Here is a 26,325-nt window from a genome sequence, read left to right as displayed (position 1 = left end):
TTGTTGTTTTAATGATAATATGTCATGGGGTAAATCTATTTTGGTCTGGTCTGTTTGGTGTTCTGGAGGCTTTCTGTACCTGTATGGGCATAGTTTTCTCTAGATTTGGGAAATTTTCTGTTATCATTTTGTTGAATATATTATGCATTCCTTTTGCTTGCACCTCTTCTCCTTCTTTGATGCCCATGATTCTCAGGTTTGGTCTTTTGATGTAGTCAGTGAGTTCTTGCATTTTCTTTTCACAGGTCTTGAGTTGTTTAACTAATAGTTCTTCAGTTTTTCCTTTAATTGCCATTTCATCTTCAAGTTCTGAGATTCTGTCTTCTGCTTGTTCTTGTCTGCTGGATTGGCCTTCCATTTTGTTTTGCATTTCTGTTTTGCTCTTTTTTTCTGAGGTTTTCCATATCCTGAGTTTCTTCCTCATTAATATTGTCTATTTTCTTCCGGAGTTCATTTATCTCTTTATTTATCATGTTCTTTGTTTCACTTTGGTGTTTATACAGTGCTTCTGTAGTTTCTCTTACTTGTTCTTGTGCTTTCCCAAATTCTCTATTTTTGTTGATTGGAATTTCTTGAGTGTCTCCTGTACATTTTGGTTGACCATATCCAGTATCATCTCTATAAAATTCTCATTGATTACTTGCAGGATTTCTTCTTTCAGAGTGTTCTTGTGGGCTTAATTGGGTTCTTTGGCATAGTTTATCTTTGTTTTTTTGGAGTCTGGATCTGGGCATCTGTTTTCTTCATTTCCCTCTGGTTCCTGTACTAATTTATTATTTGGGGGAAAATGGTTTCCCTCTTTTTTTCCATCTTTCCATCATTCCCCTTGCTGCTGTTACTGTCCCTGTACTTCCCTGTAATTCAGTATTGTCTAGCTTGTAATAGTAACAATGATGATATCTAGAATGGATGGGTGAGAGGAGAGGGAAAGCAAAGAAGGTAAAGAAAAAGAGAGAAAGATAAAACAAAACAAGCAAACAAACAAAAAAAAAAAAACAAAGCCAAAGAAATAAACCAGGAGAAATAGTGTACTAATCAATAGTGAGCTAAACAGGCATTAGAGAGACAGAGAGAGTATAAAAAAGAAATTCCCAAGTTCAAATATAATAAAGTTTCAGCATCCAGACCTGGTGTTGGTGTCTGAGTAGTAGTTCTGTCATTGTCTCATCAAAGGAAAAAAAAAAAAGGAGATAGGAGACAGCTTTGTGAATGTTTATCTGAGGCTGCAGCTCACCTGCCACCTACTGTCAGCCAGCTGCTGCTGCAGGCTTTATTTATTGCAGATCTCAGGAATGAGCTTTACACTCACCTAGGCCCACAGACTTTGTTTATTTAGAGTTCTCATGCCCCTTATGTTTTCTCCAGTATACAGCCCTACCTGCCTGTTGCAATTGCAGTCTTTTTTTGTTTTATTTAGAGTTCACATGGGGAGGTGCCCCTCCCCCACTCTCTCCCGGGGAGCATACCACATGACAGACACTGTTACAAGCTTTCCCCACTCCAAGGTTGCGGGGTGGGGCCGCCACTCCTGCCTTTTCTGGCCGGCTTATTTGTTTACACTTTGCGTGAAGGAGTGTCCCTTCCCCACTCTCCAGAGCTCAGGGTGCCTGTCCTCTTTGCTACATGTCCTTTTTTTTTTTTTTCAGCTGCTTGTTTATTATTCAGTTTGTTTTTTCCCATATTTCCCTCTGGGTGGGGGTCAGGAGGCTATGCTGATTTGTCCCAGGGTTCTCTATGGGAGTACCACATGCTGCTTGTTTGCTCACCTGGTGGTCTGCCAAGCAGGGTAGGAGCTGGCATCTGGCCGTGTGGGAGCCCTCCTGGTTTCTCTGTTTAACATGGAGTGGGGATGCTATGCACGGCCTGGGGGTGTGGAGGTGTCGGAGTTTTGCCTCTTCTTGGTGGTTTCTCCTGCCAGGTGTATCTCTAGTGTCTCTCCAAGATTTTACTTTAGGAAGCACGCTTTCTGCTTCTTCCCTCTAGTTGCCATGTTGGAATCTCTCCGATTTTTTTTTTTTTTGAGATAGGGTATGTATCTCAAACTGTCCTCTAACTTGTGATCTGCCTGCTTCAACCTCCCAATTGCTGGGATTATAGGCATGTGCCAAGGCATGGCATATTTTTTTAAATGAAATTTTGGTAGTGAAAATGTGAGAAAACAGGTAAAAGCTCAAACTGTGGAGGGTGCAGCTAATAGTCTGTAGCCATTTACAGGATCAGGAAACAGGCTAATGACAAGAGAGCTCTTTGATGGTGGTGGTTGGGGGGAAATAATTGATGGACTCCAATTTCTGGAGGGACCAGACTAAGACTTATGGAGGACAAGTAGGCTCTAGGATGTTATGGAGGACATGGAGAAAGATGAGGTGATATGAAGGTGAAAATAAAACAATTTGAAGTAAGAATTTGGAGAAGTTATCATTGGTGATTTATACCTCAGCAGAAGTGTTGTGAGGCCCAGAGGGTTTTGTTACAGGTGTGGGAAAAGAGGAGGTTTGGAGTCACTTCTGGAGAAGACATGGTGGGGGAGGGGCCCACAGGAATAAATGAAAGAGGCCCCTAGAGACAGGGAGTGCCCAGCGGAAGGTAGAGTCACAAAGCCACAAAGGCATAGCAGATGCATCACTGTATTAGGATCTTTCTTTAGCAATGCTCAGCTGCCTAGGAGTGGAAGTGGGAAGCAGACAGGGTGTGGGAAGAGGCCCTGGATTGAGGGTCTTCAAGTTGGGGAGGCACAGTTTGGGATGCTGACAAAGTTCATGCCAGGCAACCTTGGCACTGTTGGTTATTTATGTTTGAACAAGAGTCTCTCAAGGTAGCTCTGCAATTGAGGAATAAGAGTAAGGTATGGAAGGCCTGCAACAGAGTTTGCTTAAGATCTGAGCCTGTCTTGGGCGCTGGGATGTAACTTGGTGGTACAGTGCTTGCCTAGCTTGTGCGAGGCCCTGGGTTCGATCCCAGCACCAAAAAAGAAAAGACAAAAAAAAAAAAAAAAAAAAGATCAGAGCCTGTCCCATGTCTCAATGTCCCACAGCCTGGAACTAAGCACCTGGAACTGTCCTGCTCCCATTAGTCCTAGAACACCTGTCATGTTCAAGGTGCTGAGAAAAATTCTTACGGATTGGTTGGTTTGGGGTGAAAGAAGTCTGCATTGCTAGCTTTCATCAGGGAAAACCTAAAAGGTATTTAAGGTATCTGTTAAATACCTAAAAGGTATTTAAGGTATTCATGTTGACAGTTGAGATACTTTTGCTTGGTTTCCATCATCCTAGCAGGACGTAGCCTGGGATGCAGCTAGAATTTACAACATTATTTTAACTTGACTTTGCCATAGAAGCAGCTGTGTAGTAATGATTGCAAACCACATGACCTATTTCTCTCCTGAAGAAATTTCCCTGCTGCTCTCCTGTAGGGTTTCACTCTGTTTATTAGGGATTATATTGAGGGTGCCAGTTTTGGGAGCTCAGTAATTTTTTCTTGCATCCAGAAAGGAGGATAAAAGACTGACTTGAACACATTGAAAGGTGTTTAAAAACATTATAATCCTCCAGATTTTATGACAAAGGGAATTCGGTTCTGAATATTCACTACCCCCAGGAGTGGTTTTGCTTGTGTAAGAACAGTCACACTGGCAGAGTTATTCTAAGATCACAAGAATGCAGTGGGGCTGGAAATTAATTCTCTGGGGACTTTTTTTTAGGAAGGCAGGCTAGCAGCTAAACAGCCTCAAGATAAGGAAGTTGGGAGTTCTAAGTCCTACTTCTGGACTATGTGATTGAATGTCTTAGCAACTGGGGGCTTCTGAAGGGGACACATTTATTCATGTTGTAAACCCCCTCCACTCCAGAGCCCAGCACATATTGTATACTTCATGGACTTAATATGGAATGAATCACCATTGGAATAGAAAGTAGGAGACCTCATGATGTTACAGAGTATTTGCATTTGATAGCATCACCTCCTGGTGTTGCCTTGTTAGGGAAAGGAAAGCTGCTGTGACAGTTGGAATAGTGGTGAATAAGAGCTTGCATTCTAGAAGCAGACTGCTGGGAGGGAGTCCCTGTTCCATTGCTTACTAGTTGAGTAGCTCCACTGAGCCTTATTGAGCTGCACCTGCTTCACAGGTATTGTGAGGGTAAAATACTAAAGACAAAGTCCCTGGTATGTGGCAAAATCACAGCAACAGGGGAGTTGAGGTCTCCTCGTTGTTATTATTACTTTTTTCCTAATCCTTTCAAAGATTCACTTTTTATTCCTATGATGCAACCAATGTATACCAAGCATGTAGGATGTCCATGTTCACAGAGAACTATGCAGATTAGTTAATTTACAGAGCCTAGCACAGTGATGCAGTCATAGTACATCCTCAATCCATGTCACTGAAAGGAGGAATGTTGAAAGAAATTTGCTCTCAACTTCTAGGAATTACAAGAGAGTCTTATTAAGGAAGTGATTTAAAGATGCTTCCATGTGCAAGAGAATGTTTGGATCCTTAGATTTTGCAAATATGATTATTCACTTAAACTAAGGAGGTTTGCTGGTTTTCAGACTCTGCTACAGAAGAGAGAATTTTGTTTAACCTCAAAATTCTCAGTCAGCATCGATAGCTCTGGGCAGAATGCAGCCATCAGCATTTAAGCCAATACCCCAAATGGTTCCGCTTCCATACCTCAGGGAAGCCAAAAGTCTTCCTCTGAGAAACTCTAGGGGTTGCCTTAAAATGTGATGGGCGCTCATCTAAACTTAAGAGTCTTTATTCTTTTCCTTTTCCTCCTCTTTTTCTCCTGTAGGTGAAAGACTAACAGGACTGAAATTACCTGCAGTCATAAGCAGGGCTGGGAGAATGTGGTACAGTGCACACTTAAAGGATTTGGCATAAAGATCTAGGGTTATTTGGACACCTGTCTGCAAAACATGCAGAAGGGCTATTCTTTTTGTTAAGCTCGGAGACTCTCTGTTTCTGAGCCTGACATTTCAGGAGACTGTATTTTCTCCTTCAGGATTAAAGGAAGAAATATTCTGCAACGCCATCATAAATAATTCAAAATCCAGTGAGCTTAATGCTAGCCATAAGAATGTGACCTGCAGTCACACTCTAAGTACAAGAAGAATGCGTCCGGTCAGTGGTAAAAGTATATTACTAAGAACTGAATGGGAGGCCTATCAATCTACAGGGGAGCTGTTCCTGTGCATTTTTATGACAGGTTTTGTAAGGATGTAAACATCCCTGGAGTCTGGACTCTTCACTTAACCTTCATCTGAGGTCATCAGTCTGCTCCATCATGACAGGGTGCTGCACAGTACCACGCTCCCCTCCCCACAATCTGTCGTAAATGTTGTCTTGAAAGGGTCTTAAGATTCAATTATTAATCAGAACCCATTTAACAGGCTGTTGATGCCAGGAATGAAATTTTTTCAATTTGCAAAGCTGGGATAAGCTGATCAAGGAGAATGGTACAATTTCACAGGAAGTACATTAAGCCTCCCCTGCCTGCCTAAAGAGCTCACTGAGGCGCAGGAGAGTGCAAAGAAAGGTGGGCTTGGGAGGCTCCATTATCAGTCAATGGAGAGTAATTGAAGGGAGTTTATAAAGCGTAGCAAGCCTCAATTTAAATAAAGTTTTCTTGACCTGGAAGGAAAGGCCAAATTGCTTACTTTCTCTTTCCAAATCTCATTTAGAACGTAGCTCCACAATTTTACTTAGACAACTGGTGCTACAGAAATATTTTCTGTACTTAATTCTGATTTATTCCTTTTTCACACTCAAGTTATGAGAAGCCACAAGCTTATTAATTAGTTGTCTTTTGAGGCACCAGACTTCAGACTGAGGTGATAAATGACCTAAATCATTTGTGATATGCTGGGAACAGACAATCTATGTGGAGTATGACAATCTGCATTATTTGAGGGGGGTCTCTCATAATCGATGAACTGACCTCACCAAGGAGCTCACACTGCCTTGTTCATGGAAGAGGTCACCCTAAAAATGTGTTGGGTGCTAGAGTAGACTGGAACGTGCCTCTCCAACATGCCTCTTTAGCGCAAGGGATGCTGTAAGCTGAGTATTTTGAGAAACTGCATGCACTGTAGAAGCTCTGAAGAGTAGAAGTTACCCATTTGTAAGAGCAATTTACATGCATTAAAGCAATCTCCATCCATAAGTGTGCTCTGTAACAGGAAGAGAAAGATGACTGTAAACACTAGAGAATTCTCAGTGTAGACAACACTGACTTAACTGCACAGCAAACAAGTGCTGATTACTGTGCTTTTCCTGACCACTCTCCACAACATTCCTCCCTTTTGTTTCAGCTTAAAATGGTAAGACTCAACTCATAGAAAACATCTGGGATTTGTTCATAGCTCTGGGTAGCTCCCAGGCATACATGGGAACTACCTGTTTATTTTTTACTTGTTAATCTGTCTTGTTTTGGGAGTCTGTCTCAGCTAGGAGCTCAGGGAGGTAAAGGGAGAATTTTTTCTTCCCTTACAAGTTTTCTAAATGAGGGCATCTCTTTGTTCTTTTACTTCTAGGTTTCTTGCTTTTGTCTCCTGTGGATGAACATGGCAGGTGTGGTGGTGCACACCTGTAATCCCAGCACTCAGGAGCTGAAGCAGGAGGATAATGAGTTGGAAGATGGGCTACATGTTGAGATCCTGTCACAAACAAACAAACAAACAAACAAATGCCTACAGTACTAGATTTGGAATTGCTTTCCCCATCAAGAATTAGCATTCCTAACCTTCCTAACATTGTGTAAGGGAATCATCTCCAAGTCAAGGGAGTATGGGGTGAGGTCAGGACCAGCTACAGAATTTGTAGACCCAGTGTGAATTGGAAACTCTTTTCAAAACCAGGAAGAAGTACCACTAAAAATACTAAAATAGAAAATCTTTTCTCCCCCAACCCTCTTTCTTTCATCTTGTGGATTTTTAAAGTTGCTATTTAGTGTTATTCTAAGTGAATACAAATAAAAAATTGTTAGTATTGTCTTACTGGTCCTCTTTACATTGGACAATGCCAGCTCAAAATGCAAATGCTGGAGCATTTACCTCATCTGTGTAATCCGTGAAATGGCACAATTTCTTATTTTGTCCCTGGAGGGTACCTTGAGCTGGCCAGAAAAGACAAACATAGACTTGGGAAGGTTGGAAGGAAAAAAAAGAGAAAGCTCCCCTAGGTACCAGGAAGGCTCTGGGGAGCTGACTAGGAGCACTCCCTCTGGCCTGGGAGACTTCAAGATCCTCACAGGCTGTTCACTCAGGCCTTATGGCTTTTCAGATTCTCCCTCCCACCAGCCATTGGTCCAATTCCCCTGACTTGGGGCAGGTCCTGGAGATCCTCCCTTTCCAGTATTGGTATCTCCAACCCACGGCAGACAGGTATCCCCATGGGACATTGCAACTCCATATTAGTAGCTAGATCAGGGTGAGCAGTAGGCTTGCCTCTCACTGGACAGTGGTCTCCTACCCACTGGCCACCAGGCATATTGTAGTGCTTTTAGCCCTGGGTAGGGATGGCCACTGCTGTGTCCTACCTTCAGATACTGCAGGATAGGTACACACAGCCATGAGCCTCCTCACCTGTGCCTAGACCCCTGCCTGGGGCAAAGGGTGGCAGTGGTTTCTGGGCAGGCACAGGAGGGGAAGCCAGATAGGGCCCAGATTTCCAGGAGGCAGAAATGTGGGGAGGTAGGAATGAGAGTTGGAAGAGGAAGAGGGAGAGGGAGGAGGAGGCAGCAAGAAGGTGGGCACATGAGCAATCTCCAAGTTCCCCTAAATCCCCCCCTGTGTGCTCAGACTTCACTTACAAAACACAAATGCAGATACAACTGTTAGTAATTCCAGGACTGGGGTTGCAGAGCCTTAAACAGCTGTGGGGCCCCTCTGAGCTTGGCGCCTGTGGGCTACACTGGCCACATGGCCCTGGGTACCAGAGCAAAGTGTGCACCGAGATGAGTCAGAGCTTCCCTTAGCACAGCCAGCCCTGCCCAGGTCCAGCTCCCAAGCAGGGTCCTTCTGAACCAGGACAACTGTGCCTGAAGAGTGGATTTGCCCTCTAGACAAGAACCTTCTCTTTTTCCTTTGCCCTATTTCCACCAAGACCCTCTTTTCTCCCCTCCTCCTCCCTTCCTTGTTGACTTGTGATTTTTAGCACAGTATTCTGACTTCTAGTGCGGCACTCCTATGCTTTTCTGGACAGAGTAATGTCAAACTTGACATCTGACATCCTACATTCCACATCTGTGGTTTTCTGTCTCTCTCTCTCTCTCTCTCTTTTTTTTCTTTTTGCTGTGTTTCTCCTGTCTGAGTGAGGGAGATCTGTCTTTAATTATGTTTCACGATTGGATGCATGGGGCCTCAGCAGTTAGTGCTGGGGAGGCTCTGAGCTCCTGGGGTGAGTATGGTGGGGGGAGCACCCACTCTTCAGGATTGTGTAGAGTCCAACAGGAAGAAAGAAGAAGCATGAAAAAGGTGAAAAGGGAGCATGGGAAATGGATAACAGGAAGTAGATGGAAAGAAGGCAGCAGGGAAGGAAGGAAAGAAGAGGGGAACAAGGAGAGGAAGGAAGAAGGAAGGGAAGAAGGAGGGAGGGCAGAGGAGAGGAAGGAAACCAGCTCTGCCTGCTTTTCTTCATGATCTGAAAATTCAGAGACTTGTGCTGAAGCAACTGCCCAAATGGACAGCGTCTCTGCAGGGCTGTTGGGCAACGTGCAAGGCTCTCAGGTGGCCGCTAACAAAGAGCATCAGCACCAGGTCTCCTGCTCTGCTCTTGCCAGATTCTTGAAGACATGGTTGTATACTTGTCCTCTGAGCACCTTCCAACAAACTAGTGCCCTCAGAAGGTGTGGGTGCCCTGTAGAAAACTGGGAGTGGCTGGAGTTAAAGGGGACAGAAGAGCCATGCAAATCTCTTCTGGGTGCCCAATAGGTCCAGAGCTGAAATGAGGAGAGTAGGAACTTTATATTCACAAGAATCTTCATAAAAATATATTTTTCCAAGGTGACTAATGCAATGATTGTAAAGTCAAGTGTACTTATAACTTCATTTCTTTTCCTTTCCTTTTTCTTTTTTTATGGGAGTTTTAGGGTTTGAACTCAGGGCCTTGCACTTGCTAGGCAGGCACTCTACCCCTTGAGCCATGCCCCCAACCATTTTTGTCTTGAGTTATTTTTCAGACAGGGTCTCCTGTTTTTTGCATGGGGCTTCCTTGGACTATGGTCCTCCTATCTATGCCTCCCACATTGCTGGGATAACAGAAGTGGACCACCATGCCCAGTTTGTTACTTGACATAGGGTCTTGATCACTTTTAGTCTTGGATAGCCTTGAATCACCAGTCTCCACTTCCCAAGTAGCTGGGATTACAAATATGAGTTACAATGCTCAACCTAACCTCAAATCTTGAAAACTGTTTTTTCCTAGTGATGTAACAATCAACTTTTCTCTTGGGCTTTCCTAGGAAAGCATCACTAAGTTGGAAGAATTGAGAAGAAATGCTGTCTGATGGACTCACAGCCATCAGATGGCTTCTAGCTTCTGGTGAGCCTGGCACACCAGCTCAGAGATTCAGACTCATAGAAAAACATGTCACCACATTCAGAAAAGCTCCAGCCACAGGCCTCCTGTTCTTTCTGTTATCTCTAATGCACACTTTGTCATTTGTGAACTGTAAGGCAAATGTCACTGTGATATTTCTTACAAAGCAAGCAAAAACTAATTAGTAAAAGGAACAATACAATCTTACCCATGGACGTGGAGAACCCGGGATCCTTACTGAGATCTTCTCCATGCCCGGTGAGATAAAGGAATAAAATTTATCCCCAACTCAAGACAGAAGGCCAACTGCCAGCGAGAAGGCACACTCTGTGGTTAGGCTTTGTCAGAATGGAGGCTTCGGCTACCCTCACCAGAATCACATGGAATGGTGGTTTTAACTGGCAGGTTTCTGTACCCCACTGCAGAACTGCTAAGTCTGTGAGCACAGGGTCAGCACCTACATTTTGAATAAGCTGAGAGATGTAATCTTACATTTACAGATGTTTGACAGTCAGCATTTGGAACAGTGGTCCTCAAAACTTAGCAGGCCTCATTATCTTCCGGAGGACTTATAAAACACACTTTTCTGGGCCCTGATGCCAGAGTTCTGGAGTCCAAGATTTTTTATTTCTAACTGTCTCTTGGGAGATGTTGCTATTGGTCTGAGTGCCACTTTTTGTGGCACTGGTTTAGAACAATTGAAACAATTTAGTGTCTTGTCAGTCAGGCATAACTACTTACTGTTCTCAGGATTTGTGTTGGAGGCAGCTGTGTGGGTTTATCTTCTGTCTGTTTGGGAGGGAAAGGACAAGGGGAGGCAGGAGCCAGGCCAGCCTGTGGGGCCTTCAGGATGTATGTGGAATTGTGTGTGCCTGTGGGCCACCAGGCTCTGTCAGCTAGTTCTTTTGACCCTTGGAGGCTCCATTTGGCTTCAGGTATCCTCCAGGAGAAAGAAATGAAGGATTAGCCAGATCTAGAGCTTCCAGTAGATGGAAGCACCTGGCTGGAATAACCAGATGCACAAAAGAAGGCACAGGTGCTCCTTACTGAGGTGAACAAGGAGAAGCCATCTCTGAAATGACAACTGGGCATATTCACACGACAACAGTCCTCTGGTGGATATTCCAGGGATCTCAAGTCATAGCACTCCTCTTCTTCCATTTAGGAAGAGTATAAAGCTGAGGCCTTCTCTGACAGTGGACATATTTGACTGTGGTTTAGAGGTTGGTTCCTACAGGACCAGCTTCCTTCCTTTTCCCCCCAGACACCTGCAGTTCCCACTTTGGTCACTAGAGGTCTCAGCAGGACAATAATTATCTGAGGCCTTAAGGGACTAGGATGGATCCCAAAGAAGCCTGAAAAATCACCCCTCCTACCCCCAAGCTAGTGGATTTGTTCAGGTTGTTCTCTGGTAACCTGAAGCAGGGTGAGGAGCTTATGCCCCCACTAGCCTGCTCAGCTTCTTCCGTGGGACGACTGACTGATCTCGGATGGCTGCCATTTTCCTCTTCAAACAGCGCTCCAGATGACACAGGAGGAAAACTGGCAACATCAGGGCAATGTTAAGAAGGGGCCTACAGTACCTTTCCATAATTTCCAATAGTTGCTCCCTCTGGGTGACAGGAGGGATGGGCATTTTTCAATCTTAAGGGAAGTGTCATGCAAATACAGCCCTTCCCTGCCGGATGTGCTGCACCTAAGCCTCTTAGTAGTCAAAATTCTAAAGCTGAAATTCTACCCTGGTTATATTTTTAGAGGCTGGAGATTTTTGCGGGGGGGGGGTATTATTTTGTCCAGCAACATTAGAACCAATGAAGTCCACAGGAAATTAACCACCTGTGTGTGTTCCTCATCCTGACACATCCTATCTGCTCCTCCTACCAACTTTGAATAAGTGTCAGACCCACAGAAGGCTGCTGCAGACTAGGTGAGATATTTTGGAAAAAGTTGCATTTTAAGTTGAACTTGATAAAGGGGGAAAATGCAAATAACCCACAATATTAAATGCAGGGATGATTCTTTGTCCTCTAAAAAAAGATTCATCATAAAGCTGTCATGCATTTACCCTGGAAAAAGAAAGCTCTGCTAAAAAGGCACTGCATATTTGTTTAATACCTGTGTTTCCATAATTTTATGCAAACAAGGGATGGATGGCAAAGCTGTGCTGAACACTGGCACAGCACTTAAGAAACAAGCATATTTTCTGATGATTTCTGAAATCTGAGGGCCAAACCTGGAGTTTGCCATGTCCACCTCAGATTGATGGGTCTGTGCAAAGGGCACAGGCTGCTTTACTTTTTGTTTGCACTTCCTCCTTCTTTGCTCTTGTTCTTCTTCAGTTAGTAACAGAGACTTGCAGGGCTCTGCAAGCTGTCTCCATTTGCACAGCCTGACTATAACTTTTCCCCTAATCTTACAGTGGAAAATGAATATTACTGGGAGGAAGCTGCATGAAAAACAGCTCAAGGTTAACAAGCAAGCTCAGCAGCACGTACTTTTTGAAGTCAGCTCTTTTGAAACTCTTTCTACATATGAGGAGGCCCACTACCCAGCACATTAACTCTCCAGGTCACCAGGTCTTCTGTGACACAGCCAGGAACGGGACCTGGGTGCTTTCTTGGGATGTACATTCCTTCACTTTCTTTCACTTCTAAAAAGCTCTGCTAGTGTTGTGTGCAGGGTTGTATTCCAGAGAGAAAAGAGAAGGGACGTATCACCATAAATGGATGGAAGGAGGAGAATTGAGTTTTAATACGGGCTCAGCTCCATTTGGGCCAAGTTATTTTCTCTCTTGAGGCCTCAGTTATCTTCCATAAATTAAGGAGTTTGGAGTGAAGGTTCCATCTCTAATGACTTTTTGGCTCTAGAATTTAGTGTTGGTGCAAATGGTGGGTTAGGGTCAACACCGAAGGAGCTTGGGCCGAGTTCAGTTACATCTTAGGAGGCCTCTTCAATTTTAAATTCTTGTCATCTCTGATGACTAACTTGGAAAGTTTCCTCCTAATTTCTGTTCCACACACTCAAAACTTCAGTGAAATTGAGAACAAGAGGCAGTTCCAAAGCTCCCCCCTACCCAATTACATCCAGGTGTGTGTGTGTGTGTGTGGCTGGAATGCATTTTGAATATTCCACGTATACTTTTAGGTGCAAATATCTTCCCCCCCAGTTTGTCTATTCTGTAAATCTAGTTTATCACATATTAGATTCACTCAAAGAGGAAATATGGTTTGTGTAGAATCAAGGAACACCAAAAGAAATTGTGTGTGTGTGTGTGTGTGTGTGTGTGTGTGTGTGTGTGTAGGGACAATATAGCTCAAACCTGGCTCAAAGCCCATTAAACTTTCTCCTTCAAAATGTGTTTTTCTCAACTGATAAGTCTCTGAAGAGGAAATAAAATATTTTTATAAGAAAAAATGTGTTTTTCTCTTATACACTTGTGTCCATCATATACATATGTATGGAGAGGAAATACCAAGTGAGAACATCACTGCTTCCCTCCATGGCTCCTTTTAAGTCCTGTTACTTGGCACAATGTTGTTTGCATTCACATGGCATCCTCTCCTATGGGGAATGACAGAGCAGTAATCCATTTAAGACCATGGCCCCGAGAACACCGCATAGCCAAGGCACTGCACAGAGAAGCCCACAGGCGTGGTTCCACACTCTGCAGCGAGAGCACAGCCACGTGCCTTGAATCCTAAGAGCTGATAATCGGAGGGCTCATTGTCAGAGAACAATAACCCAACGCATCCCCCAGGGCCCCCAGCTCCTTCTCGGAGAGCTGCAGGGCTGACAGCTGCGCTTGCTCTGGCTCTTACCCCCCTAGCTGGGGATCATGTGTGCGAGAAGCACAAATATCAAATCGGGAACAAAGACTTGGGATCTGTGGCTTAAAAGGGACGGCTCATGCGGCCCAAGCGCCAAGTGCTGAAAGCGGGAATCAGAGCACATGCGGGAAAGCAAGGCAGAAGCGCACAAGACACAGCTCAGCCCACAACGAGCCATGCTCACACTTACATGGCGTGGTCGCACACTACCTTAGTTTGCCTTAAGCATTTCCATCATCTGAGAGTGTGGGAGGGAAAAACAGAATGGTTAAAGGTAAAGTTAAGCGCACACTTTAAGACTAAAAGTAACAATGTCATTCCTGGCCGTTCCATTCACAGTGTGCAGAGGGACATGCTGGGAGATTCATAGCGAGGGAGACCCCGGTCCTAAGAGCCAGCTAGCTATATTACACTGGGCAAATATCTTTCTGTGCCTCCATTTTTCTTATTTGTAAAATGCACTTAGTAGCACTTACAAGTGCTACCTCATAAGGTTGTGGTAAAGATGTTTTGAATTAAAACACATGAAATATTTGGAACAGTCTTATTCAATACTTAGCATCAGATAAGTGTTCAATATGATTATATCATTGGTAGTTTTTATCTTTGGCCCAATACCATGAGATTAGAGGAAGAAAATGTGTAGAAAGCCAATGACTCAGAAAGAATTTTAGATACGTAGTAAGATAAATAATTCAGGGGAAAAAAAAGACCAAGTTAGAAATGCATGGGTTGAGTGAGAGTTCTTTGTGTCCCTCTAGTTCTTTGAGGGCATCATTTCAACTGGATTATCCCAAAGCAATCAGAGTAGCTTTTGAAGACTAATAAGTAAAAATCAATTGTACACACACAGATGAATCATACTGGGCAATTCAAGGTTCTGCCCCCATCCCCAGGTGTTGCCTCTGGATGGATTTCATCTCGCATTTTCTCAATTGCTTCCATCTAGTGCCTCACAGAGATTGCTGAAAGGCACTGGTGCAAGGGCAGGAGTGGGAGATGAGTACCATTGGTTTGTCCTGTCCTGAAGGACAGCCTTCTCTCCTCTGCTCTTTCTCACAACCACCTGGAGAGTTTTGTCCTCATTTGGCAGCATACCACAGTCCAACAAGAAAGAATGGTGCACTTAGTGCTTGTGATACCTTAGCCTAAAGGAGACTTGCAAGTGAAATGTCCCACGAATAACCTGGATGTGAGTGTGCCCTGGCTGACTGCCCTCTGCATCCTTAGTTCCCTAGTTGGGCAGTACAAGTGCCCAGTTAGTTCTTCCCTTTCCCTCTAAGTGAATACCATCCTCCCACCTTCCAGTGGTGGTGCATTTATACATGTGCATGGCCCGCTAGAGACAGGTCTTATTTGAAGACACGAGGCATTGCATGAATCTCAAAGCAATGAGGTGACTTCTCCCCTTTGTTCCGTGGACACCCAATTCCTTCCTCTCCAGTGATTCTGAACTGATCGTACAGCCTCTCAGACACTGCTTCCCATGTGGCCCAATTCTTGCTTCTCTCTTGGTTGTTGCCTAGGTCATTCTTACACATTACTGGCCAGAGGAAGTTTTCAGGATAGGAAGCTAGATTCCTCTAGCTTTCCTCATGTTTCTTGTCACTTTTTCAAAGGCATAAACAACTACTTTGACTCTTTCAGGACATGAAAATCTGGATGAAGCAACTTGATTATTTAAGGTTGGTGTAATCCCAGTACTTGGAAAATGGAGGTAGGAGGATTGTGAGTTTGAGGCCAGCCAGAGCTACATAGTGAGATCCTGTTCCAAATAACAAAAACAAAACAAAAACAAGCTGGATACCAGAAACATCATTACAAATGCAAACTGAAAGGTAACATTGGAAGTTTCTAGCTGGTGGACTACAGAAAGGAAGCATGCTATCCAAGGAACACCTCAGGATTCATCTAGTAGTCTAGAAGACTCCCCTTTGGCAAAAAGGGTAAGGCACAGGCTGTCTCACAGGAGTGTGCTCACTGAAACAGACATGACCAGGATGCTCAGCTCTGAGTGAGGCACAATCTTCCACCGTGTTGGGGACATGTGAGTGTGTGTGCAGTTCTGTGCTCTGAAGATCACAACTCTGAGCAGGGTTTCAACCTGGATCCTTTTCTTACAGGTAAGCAAACCCTACCAAGTTGAATACCCCAGCTGAGTATCTGGGCTGCAAACTCCTTGCGTCTAGGTCTGGGCTTTGCTTTCATATGTCACCTCTCACTATGTCAAGTGCCACATGCCCCACGTCGTGCCAGTGATCACAGCTTCATTTGTCTGACAGGGAAGCTGGCTTTTAAAAAACTCAATCTTAGATCTTTGCAATCACAGGTACTGTTTTAAGGACATGAGTTACATTGCTCCTGCTCTGGAACACAGAGAGCCACCTTGATCTGTTGGGCACCTTTTCAACTGTTGGGCACCTTTTCGAAGGAATGCTATTTTTGCCATTAGAATGTTGCTCAGGCAAAAGTGCAAACGGAGAAAGAGAAAGAGGATCCTTCAAGAAGCAAAGGGATTTTTCAACCAGAAGAAGTGTTCTAATGAATTGATGTTTGCAGAAATGGTGACATTTAAACAGAATTATTAAGCAATTAACCAAATTATAGCTAGGATGGGAAATACAAGATGATTTCAAAGGCAATCATTTAAAATAAGCTATTATCTTGCTTTGGACTTGTTATCTTGCATTTTGTTCTATATCAAATGAAGGTAATTATTTTAACAGAAGAGATAGAGATGGTTATGTTTTTCTTATGATGGGACAAGCAATGCCATACGTTCTGGAGGGTCAGTGAGAGACTAGCCTTTAGGAGCACACCTGGATCTGGAGGGCTGGAGCCCTTGATGCAGTGAAGATGCCATCATTATCCACACATGAGGAATTTTAGTAAAGATTTCAATGGCAGTCACTTTGAAGTTCTGCTCTGGGTCCCAATCCCTGCCCAAAGCAGGTCAGATATATCCCCAAATGTAGGCCAAATTTCAGTCTGTCATACATGGAGGAAAAAGGCCAAGAGAATAGGTTTCAATACCCAAGGACAGGCTAATGCTTGAGTAACCTTGAGAGTATTTTGGTGTCCTATGTTGAACTTATCATGATGGCTGACTTTAAGGAATGTGCGTGTGAGTGTGCTTGTGTGTATGGAGGTTGATCAGTGTGGACTGTTGGTTAGTGGTTGTTGGGAACAGGTAAGGAACCTCTTTTAATCCTTTGTAAAGGTACACTCTAGGAGAGATGATATATTCATGGTGGAAGAAGGGAAGGTGTGGAGGGAGACAGGAGTACAGAAGGGGAAGATGAGTCTGGAAAGGGTAAGACAGGGGGTGGCTCCCCCACCATGGATGAAGCTTCACTGCTCTCTTTCATCTCTTCTCTTGCTTTCTCTGGTGTCAGGGATGGAGAAATGGTTTGCCATGTGATCTAATAATCCCAAGGGTGGAGGGGGTTACTAACAGAATGTAATTCTTTTGAGGAACTGTGAAATCCCCTACTTATGTCTTTGAATTAATAAGAGGGCACATGAAACTTGAGTTAGTTGTTGAAAGAATTACTTTAAATATCCTTCTAGTTGTATGTTATAGTTAGTAAAAAGAGGTAGTTGAGAGGAAGAGAGCCAGCAGTCCGTGAGATTCACAGAAGAGGAACAGAAGAGATAAAAAAGGAAAGATCTGTACACAGACCAACAGCTGTGTTGAGACAGCTCAGGATAGCAATACCTAGTATCCCAAAGCACACACGTGACCCTCACAACAAATAATATATGTTAGACTTCTAAAACTCAATAGCATCATTTAATATCATTTCATTTCTCACACTTCTTTTAAAACTTTTTATTACACGTTCATGAGAAGAGGCCCCAAGAAGGATGCAATGTGTTCGTCCATAATCCAAGAATGGAGAAACAAGTGGAATTGAAGATTGGCTTCAAATCTGAGGTAGACTGTAAGCCCTTGAGGAAGGTTCTGGTTAGCTATGCAGTCAGGTCTCAAGACAGAACTCTTCTTAGTCCCTCTGAGCCCTGAAAGCAGTCTTGCAGACCACAGGTGTCATATTTCAATCAAGGTTGAGGCAGTGGCATAAGGTTTTTGTCCATCTTTCCTAAGATGGGAGATAGGAGAGGATTTCTTAGAAAAAAGGAACAGCATCACCCTACCAAAAGACAGTTGAGGCTTGTTGCTTGCATGCACAGGTGTGTCCAGCATGCTATCATTTTGGCTTTTGAGCCTACAGACATGCCTTCCACCATGACTGCATGTGTTGCAGAATTTGGTCCATAGGACTCACTAAATTTAAGAACTACTCTTATCAGTGTGGATCAACTAACAGGCTGAGATTTCATTCATTAAATAACACTATTTATAGTACTTGAAACATAAAAAAAAGAGTTATGTTTCCACTGATTTACCCAAACTTGAGTGAACAGCTGTGTCATTCATTTGAAACTTTAGAAAAACCACAAAATGTCCCCTGAGTAAGTATTTCTTTTATATCTGGGTGATTTGCAGTAAGCCCTGGGAGTTTGGGTTCTATAGTTTAATTTCCCACTTCCTAGGTGGTAGTGGATAATAGGTGGAGTGCTGAGTGTTGACTGATTTTTTTCCTTCAAATGCATTGCCTCCCAGGCCTTCAGTGCTCAGTGGTAGAGGGTAGTGATGAAAAGAACAGACATGAAATAAAGTCCTAGTGAAAATGATTTCAGTTGAGAGGCCCTTCAGGGAAGAAATACAAGATGGTGTTGTAATTTATTGTTAGAACCAGAAAGACCTAGAATCGACATGACCTTAGTAATCAATTATCTAGTCAACTTTCTTCATTTTATAGATTAGGAAGCAAAAACTCTGATAGGACAAGTGACACAACCTGTTGGGGGGGCAGTGATCGTGGTAAACCTCCTGACTCATGATCCAGGACCCCCCACCCTATAGTTACCATTTTTAATAGAAGAATGATATAGGCAATGAAGCTGGGTGTGATGGGTACATCTATAATCCCAGCACTTGGAAGGCTGAGGCAAGAAGATCGCCAGTTTGAGGCCAGCCTGGGATAATAGTGAGACCCTGTCTCAAAACCAAAAACTAACAAATTCCAAAACAATACCAATGAAAGGCAATGATACATATTCCATAACACAGGCTGAGTATCCCTCATCAAATGTGCTTGGGACCAGGAGTGTTTCAGATTTCAGATTTTTTTTTTTGATTTTGGAATATTTGCATATACATAAAGAGATACCTTGGGGTTGGGATCTGAGTCTATGCATGAAATTCATTTATGTTTCTATATGCCCATAACCTGGACATAATTTTACACAGTAGTTTTAGTTTGCCTGTGTTTTAATTACGACTCATCACATGAGGTGAGGTGTGGAATTTTCCTCTTGGGCTCTCATGTCAGGGTTCTAAAAGTATCAGATTTTGGAGCATTTCAGTTTTCAGATTAAGGATGTTCAACCTTGGTCTCCAACCTGGTTTCTGATATGCCTGCTTCTTTTGGGTGCTGAAGAAGGATGCCTAACCTGCATAGTATGAATAACAAGTCTGTCCTCTGAGGTTAGAAGGTTTTAATCTCTTTATTAACAAGCTAAGGGCAAAGTTAGGAAACTACTTTAGCTCCTCCAACCAATTAAAACTCAAGTGGTATGTGTGGTCTACCTCCAGCTAGGCCAGCACGCTTCAAATTTGCATAAACTGTGGACTCCTTTAGAATCCACTAACACCTCTGACAAAATTTTCTCAGCCTGCATTTGAGAAACATTTACTTAGGAAATCTAAAATTTGGACATGAGTTTTTTTTTCTTTTCTCTTTCTTTCCTCCCCTTTCCTTCTCTATCCCTCCCTCCCTCCCTTTCTTCCTTCCTTCCTTCCTTCCTTCTTTCCTTTCTCTCTCTCTCTCTCTCTCTCTCTCTCTCTCTTCCTCTTCCCTCCTCTCTCCCTCCCTCTTTTCCTCCCTCCTTTTTTCCCTTCTTCTTTCTCTTTCTGTATTGGGGATTGAACTCAGGAGCCTGGGAAATGACTTTCAACTGAGAATTCTCACTGAAAAAGGATGTTTTATTTTTATTATTGGTAAAGTAAAAATACAGAATATTCTTATTAAACCCAATTACTCCCCAAAAGAATGACCTTGAAATCGAATTGGAGAAACATTGTCCTAGCTCAGAATTCATTTGTGCTGTCTTCCCTGGGTCTGCTAATGAATTTTCTCCTTAGTTTACCTCCTTCCCACCTTCACTCTTTCAGTCACTATCTTTCTTGTATCAGATGGATCTTTTTCCTTCATATTTGTGCAATGGAGCCTGTTTCTGTATCTCTTGACCTTGCCACCCTATTTTTCCGAATCCTGGATGACTTTGTGATTTTCATAACATTTAATTTATAGGAAAATTCAGCATAATCCTGCTTTTGTGTAATAGTATTTTTAGTGAAAATGTTAGTTTAATAAAACAGAAGAGATTCAGGTTTTGAATCTGCCATAGAGGCGGGTGTCAGCCACTCTGAATTTCAGGAATGAAGTTCTGTCAGTTAAAATGCACTTTAAACACCTCACCAGGCCTTGTAGGTTAGTTAAGTTCCCTGTTTTACAACCTCACCAATTTAACACTGCCATCCTGTCCTCCCTGTGGGGTGACAGGTGGCTAAAAACACATTTAGACTATTCTCTGAGGAGGAATTTCCTCTTTCCTTGACAGTCTTGCTCTGTTCTGTGTCTCTCAGATGACTAAGAATTTGCTGAAGAGCCTCCCTTGGGAATGTCCTTTCCCTGCCTACCTGCTTTCATCTACTCCTGGGTCAAAAATCTTTTGCTTTAAAAACTCACTCTCTAGTGGAAACATAAGTATGCTAGCCTTGACTTTTACAGCACTGCTGCTGTTCTTGTTTTGAATATGGAAAGTAATTTAAAAAAATGGAATGGGTCTTAGTGTTACATTGTTTTGGTTGAAAATCATGAAAGGATGCACTTGCCAATACACTAGGCAATAGCCACATGTGCCTCTTTAAATTTAAGTTAATTGAAATGAAATACAATTAGCAACCCAGTTCCTCAGTCTCACTAGACACATTTGCTCAAAAGTCACCTGTGTCTAGGGCATGATATCAGCAGAGCAGACATGGTACATTTTCATCATTGTCTGTAGCACAGTACTGCCCCACTACATTTATTACAGTTCAATGAAATTCTCAAGTTGGATTCTGAAAAAGACACAATAAAACAAAAACAGGTCAGTCAACTCCAGTCAAAACCCATTGTAAAATGCAGAGAATAATTATACAATAAAGAATAATGTTGGAATTCTAGGTGTCTTTATGTTTAAGTCAGCCACATGGAGTCATATCACTTAATTTAGATTCTAAGAGATCAGACTTTATTTAAATGAAGGGATAGAACTGACCTACACTAAAGCAGTGATTCTTCTCAATGGAGGTGTGTATGCATGGTTGGGACACTTGTGCCAAATTAGACATCTTCCTCTACCTAGGTAGGATTGGAATTCTTTGGGGAGGAACATATTGCACAAAAAACTTGTCTAGTTTGAAAAAGCTCCTCAGGTGGTTCCCATGTGTTATTCTTACCTCTGTTCCTTCAGCTGAGACCCAAAAGGATGGCTAATTGCAGAATGACAAGGTCATTTATGTAGGTTAAGCACTTAAGTCCTTATATAGGGTAAGCTCTGATTACTAGGGTTGGTCTTATGAGCAACTGTGCCCCAAGACTAAGTACAGTAAGTAGGTAAGATTTCTGGTTCACAGAGTTATATGGCTTCTCCAAAGTGGTACGAGTAAATATTGAAGGTACAATAGTATTAAATATTCATTCATTCAAGCATCACTTAGTAGCAGGAGGATTGTGAATTTGAGGCTGGCCTGGACTACAGAATGGGACCCTATCTCAAAAAAAAAAAAAAAACCCAAAAACCAAAAAACAGTTAGCATCAAATAATGTCTGTCAAACCCTGTCATACATATTTAGTGTAGCAGCTAAATTCTTGTATGGGCTTTAAAGTAAGTTTGAGTTTATATTTACTACTTACTATTTGTATGTCCTTACTCAAATTGCTGAATATCTCTCAGGCTCAGTTTCTTGCACTAAATTGGGGCTAATGCTAGCCCTTACTTCGTGGGATTATCATGAGTATTGAATGACACAATGTACCTAATAAAATGCAATGAAACTTAGTGACTGTTGCATTATTGAAACATTATTGTAGGTCAGTGACAGAGCACTTTTCTAGCATGCATGAAGCACTGGGTTCCATCCTCAGCATAAAAAAAAAAAAGAAGTGCCGCGTCTATGGAAATGGTGCTACAGGAGTTTAAAGGTGTAGGTTCAATCAGATGCCACTGGCCACGAGGAAATCAGGATGATGGTACATGGATAATTAAATAGGAGAGCTTAGACTGATCCAAGAGAAAGTCATCCAAGTCCCTTCCTTCAGAGATGAGTAGACTAATCTGTAGAGTTGAAATGTTTGCCAAGATTTAAACACAATCAGTGGGTTGCAGAGCAGAGGCCAAGCCTCGAGCTACTGATTTATTTACCTAGTGTTCATTGTATACACATTGAATGTTTCCCAGTAGAACAGAAATCTTCATCATCTTGAAATTTTAGCAAAGATGCTTATCTTGTTACTATTGAGCTGTGGGTTATTTCTAAACACATTTTCAGAATCCAAACACAAGACTGGGTGCAATTTTCATTTGTCTTTGGAGGTAGAGTGACACCCTATGAGAAGTAATTCCTAAGAGGGGCTCTGCAGACTAATAAACTGACCAGAGCCGAATGTTCTTGGAATCTAGTTTGCTGTTTATCCCCAAAGTTAACCTGGCTCAATGACTGCTTAGCAGCTCTTTCTAGAATATCAAAATGCTTTTGGGGAGCACAGTAAAGTCATAAAAAACCAGGTGCCAGCATGAGGAACCTGATCTTCAAAGTCCTGACACTTTCTTGCTTGATCTTCAGTTTTCTGGGTAGATGGTCACTGCTTCCATCTTGTCACCTCCTAAAAGCACACATGGTGAAATAACCTAGTCCTTTCATATTCGCACGTGATGGCCTCTGGGTGGTTTCAGCACTACTTCTCCTGAAGTGGGATGCTGCTTCTAAAGACAGAAAGTGTCTGAGAATGTGGGGCCAGCATGCCCAGTGACAGTACAGGAGAAGACCAAGGCAGAGAGTGCCTCAAAAAACTTAAACCAGATTACATCATTCCCTGACCACAAACCTCCTCTGGCTCCCACCGTAGCTGGAATGAAACTCCAAATCCTTTCCCTGGTGGATACAGTCTACAGTGCCTGACCCTGTCCACCTTTGCAGCTGCACTTCGTACTGCTCTCCCTCCTACTTACTACCAGGTCCATTCAAAGTGTTCTTCTTCCTGTTCCTCATTCCCTTGTAGGACCTTTGCACTTACTCTCCCCTATACCTGGAATGCTTCTCTCTGATTGTTGCAGGCCAGTTTTTCCACATTTCAGCTGAATGACAGTTGCTCAGAGGCCTTCACTAAACATAATCTAGGATAGCTTGCCTGGTCACTTTCTAGCATATTACCTAGTTAAATTCTCTGCTTTACACTGCCCATTCTCTGAAATTTTCTTGCCATTTAACTTTATCGTCTGTCTCCCCTTACTAGAAAGTAAACTTCAGGAAAATAGGAATTTTGTCTACTTGGTTCATTACTTTATTCCCATTTCCTAGAATTTTGCTTAGCACATTATAGGTACTATTACTGAATGAAATGAATGAATGAATGCCTACCACTGCAGGGTCATAGCTCACCTGTGCTTACCTTCTTGCTGGTGCTGTTTGTGCTTACAGAGGAGCTCCTAGCTTTGAGTATTGCCTTGTTAGAGCAAGATATGGGGCAACAACAAGGAGAAAACAACCTAAACATCACTTTTACTGGCAGAACACATAGCCAATGTTGGCTAATTAAGTGATAATAAGTAGTTAGATTGGTCTTGATCCTATAGTCTTTTTGAAAGTTAACTCAAATTAATTTCAACAAACCAATCAGATGGGCACTATTCTTTCTTATTAGTGAGGATCAGTAAACTGAGGTCTGATGCTAACTATATCACCCAAGGCCACACCGATGATAAGTTGAAGGGTCAGGATTTGAACCCAGAGTGTCTGGCTCTAGAGATCACACAGTTAACTGCTATAGGAAATCACAATGGGAATGTATACATGAAGAAATACAGGATAAGAAGAATGGTAAAAAGAAAATGTCACAGAATGTGAGTCTTTTAACTGTTTAATGAATATGAATTAGGTTATAAGTGTCTTCCACTTGTATCAAAATACACAGTGTCTAGCTCTATCTCTCCAAGGCTACAATGGCCCTCAGTGACTTGAGATGAATGAACTTCTAAGTACTGTAGACTTCTATTATAGGAATTCCTTGTTTGCAAGTTCCATCCAACCATCCTTGAGCCAAAGCTGCCCTCTCTGCCTACAGAACTGAGCAGACTACACTGAATGGATTGTGCACGTGGAATTCAATGAACAAGTTAATAGAATGGTGGAAGCTGGTCAAAAGGCTTTTGGTCCTAAGCCTTCCTTTTGCCCACCTCCCCATTTGTGCAAGTGTTTGTGTCTACTTGACAGTGGCAACTGCCACACTTCATCTGGGAGCTAAACTTGCCATTGTGGGGTCTCCTGCTAAGCCAGACCCCAATGATGTCTGATAGGCTTAAACCGATAATTCCAGGAAGCAAATGATGCTACAGAATATTTGTCAGAAGACAAAGGCTAGGAGACACACAGAAATGGTGCGACATCATTCAGAAGGAACTCAAGGTAGGCTGTGATGGAATCCAGAGCCAGGAGAGGCATCCTGATTGAGTTATTTTAACCATCTGATTTGACCTTTTCATCAAGTAGAAATACAGAACAGAAGGACCCTAAGACATGACGGCAAACCTTGGCAGGGAAAGAGCTTTGCAAGATGGATGAAAGAGTACTCTAAGTGAGAAATAACAAAGTAAAAGAAATGCTTAAGGATTCAATTTGCTGGCTTAAATATGCCTCACAGGAGTGTTACACTGTGACACATTTGGATGGGATGAACATTGGTTATGAAGAAAATGCTCTTCTGATGTATGGATGAAAACTCTAGAGATTAGAATCATTGAATGTGTGTCTGGGAGTAGAATTTGGCCTTTCTTAGTTACCTGTTTTCTTTGTGTTCAGGAAGGGTATAATGCTGTGGTCATTCATATTGTCTGATAGAATATGGACAGTACTTCTGACATTAGATTTTTCCATCATAAAGGACCAATAACAATCATCTGCACTTAACCCCCAATATTTCACACATTCAAGTCTAGCTTCTGTATCAAACCCTTTTACCAGAGCTGAAAATAACAAAGGACAATGCTGATTCCTGTGCATTTCATTCCATTTTAAAGTTTTTGCACTGTTCCGGCTTGTTTTTCACCAACACACATTGAAATGGCAAAAGACAGGAAAACAGGAGAAGTAAGGTAAGGGGGGGTGGGGCTGGAAAAACGAATAAAGTGCTTGTATCATTAGTTTCCAAATAGCTGAAGGGCTAACCAGGGAGAGGGAGTGGAGAGTGGCTACTATATGGCAGACATTTCCCTAACATCCTGGAAGGCAGGCATTAATAATCCTCCTTTGAAAGGTGAAGACAGGGGGTCCAAAGGATTTCAGTCAGTTAACTGAAGTCACCTAACTAATAAGCAGTCATGCAGGCTTGGGGAAATTCAAATTCAGATCTAGCTGCTCCAAAGACTCTACTCTAGGATTCTACCCATGTCGTACGGTTATTGGGAGGCTTCTTTTTCTGAGGCGTTTGAGGTGCTCTGGGAGACATTACTCAGTCTTCACACTCTTTTTGTGAAGCAGGAAATCTTTGCTGCATCTTTATTTTTCAAATGACAAAACTGTGCTGCAGGGAGACTCTCAGAGAATCTGGAACCCTTATTGGGGTATCTGGTGATTTGGTGGTATGGGAATGATAAGTGAGGATGTGATCAGGGGCGCTATGGAGGAGAGAAGGTTGCAGTCCATCATGGAAATGAACTGCCTTCTAATTTTAATACTGCCGGGACATGGTTACACGGGTTGACATAGAGCTGCAGGATCTAAATGCTGCTTTTTGCTTGGTTTTTAATTTTTTTGTTTTTCTTTCAAAAGAAATGAACCCAATTTTTCTTAAGGAAAAAAAATGCTTTCATGTACAGAACAATTTTGAGTGCATAACTACTTTCTTTCCAAAGCATTCTATACATAAGTTGAAACTGCCTGAATTGAATTTTCCAGCAATCAGGGTAATGAAGAACTGCATAGACTGCACTTTCATCAAAAGCATCTCTGGTTAATTTCAGTATCACATTATGCATGGATAATATATTTTTATTAAGAATAAAAGTACAGCTTGATGATATACTATTTTGATTAAGATAGCTTAGATAAGAATATAATTTTTAATTTCATATTATGAGTTACAGGAGAAAAGATTTTAAAAAGTTTTTAATTCTTTCTAGCTCTTTTCCAAGATAGGGTCACTATATCATTTGCTGTTCAATGAAGTCACTTTTGAGAGTCAAAGTGTGTGTTATTAATAATCACATCAGGTCATTGGGTGTAAACCAGGACTGTTCCAGGCAAACTGGAATGAACATACAACCTATTCAAAGGAAAGCCACATTTTCTTCTATATTTTCCATGAGAAGTCCAGCAACCCATGACTGAAGGGCACTGGGACCCTAAGCTCTTTCCACTACAGAAGTGGCCTCTTGACTTTTTCTACTCTCCTTCTTTATGTTTCTCCATTTCTGTCCCTCTGGAACTGCTCCCCTGCTGGAAGTGTATCTGGGCATCTATAGCTCTTGGTTTTAGAGAACAGGGCAGAGGTTGGGGTTACTGAGTCTCTGCTTGCTGGGGCTAGGGTGCTCCTCTTTCTGTCCTGTGGGCAAGTGCCCTTGACCCTCTTGCTTGC

The 26,325-nt window shown here is 42.4% G+C and overlaps 1 protein-coding gene and 1 pseudogene across 4 annotated transcripts in view; one reads left to right on the top strand and one right to left on the bottom strand.

The window, feature by feature from the left end:
* The window catches only part of LOC141420671 (uncharacterized), a 135,326-nt pseudogene extending 128,336 nt beyond the window's left edge, over positions 1-6,990 (top strand).
* Positions 1-26,325, bottom strand: part of Lhfpl3 (LHFPL tetraspan subfamily member 3) — a 543,198-nt gene that overhangs the window by 33,214 nt on the left and 483,659 nt on the right. For 2 of the 4 annotated variants that reach the window (XM_074064953.1, XM_074064952.1), the window contains exon 3: positions 13,553-13,600. The exons of 1 other annotated variant lie outside the window; for it this stretch is intronic. In XM_074064953.1, coding sequence (XP_073921054.1) covers positions 13,584-13,600 — 17 coding nt within the window. In that variant the 3' untranslated portion in view covers positions 13,553-13,583. The remainder of the gene's footprint in view (positions 1-13,552; positions 13,601-26,325) is intronic. One more of the 4 variants, XM_074064954.1, reaches the window with a different exon arrangement.

Source organism: Castor canadensis, chromosome 2, assembly GCF_047511655.1.
Source record: "Castor canadensis chromosome 2, mCasCan1.hap1v2, whole genome shotgun sequence".
NCBI classification, from domain to species: domain Eukaryota; kingdom Metazoa; phylum Chordata; class Mammalia; order Rodentia; family Castoridae; genus Castor; species Castor canadensis.
The sequence above is the reverse complement of the archived record's forward strand: the minus strand, read 5'-3'. Positions and strand labels throughout refer to the sequence as shown.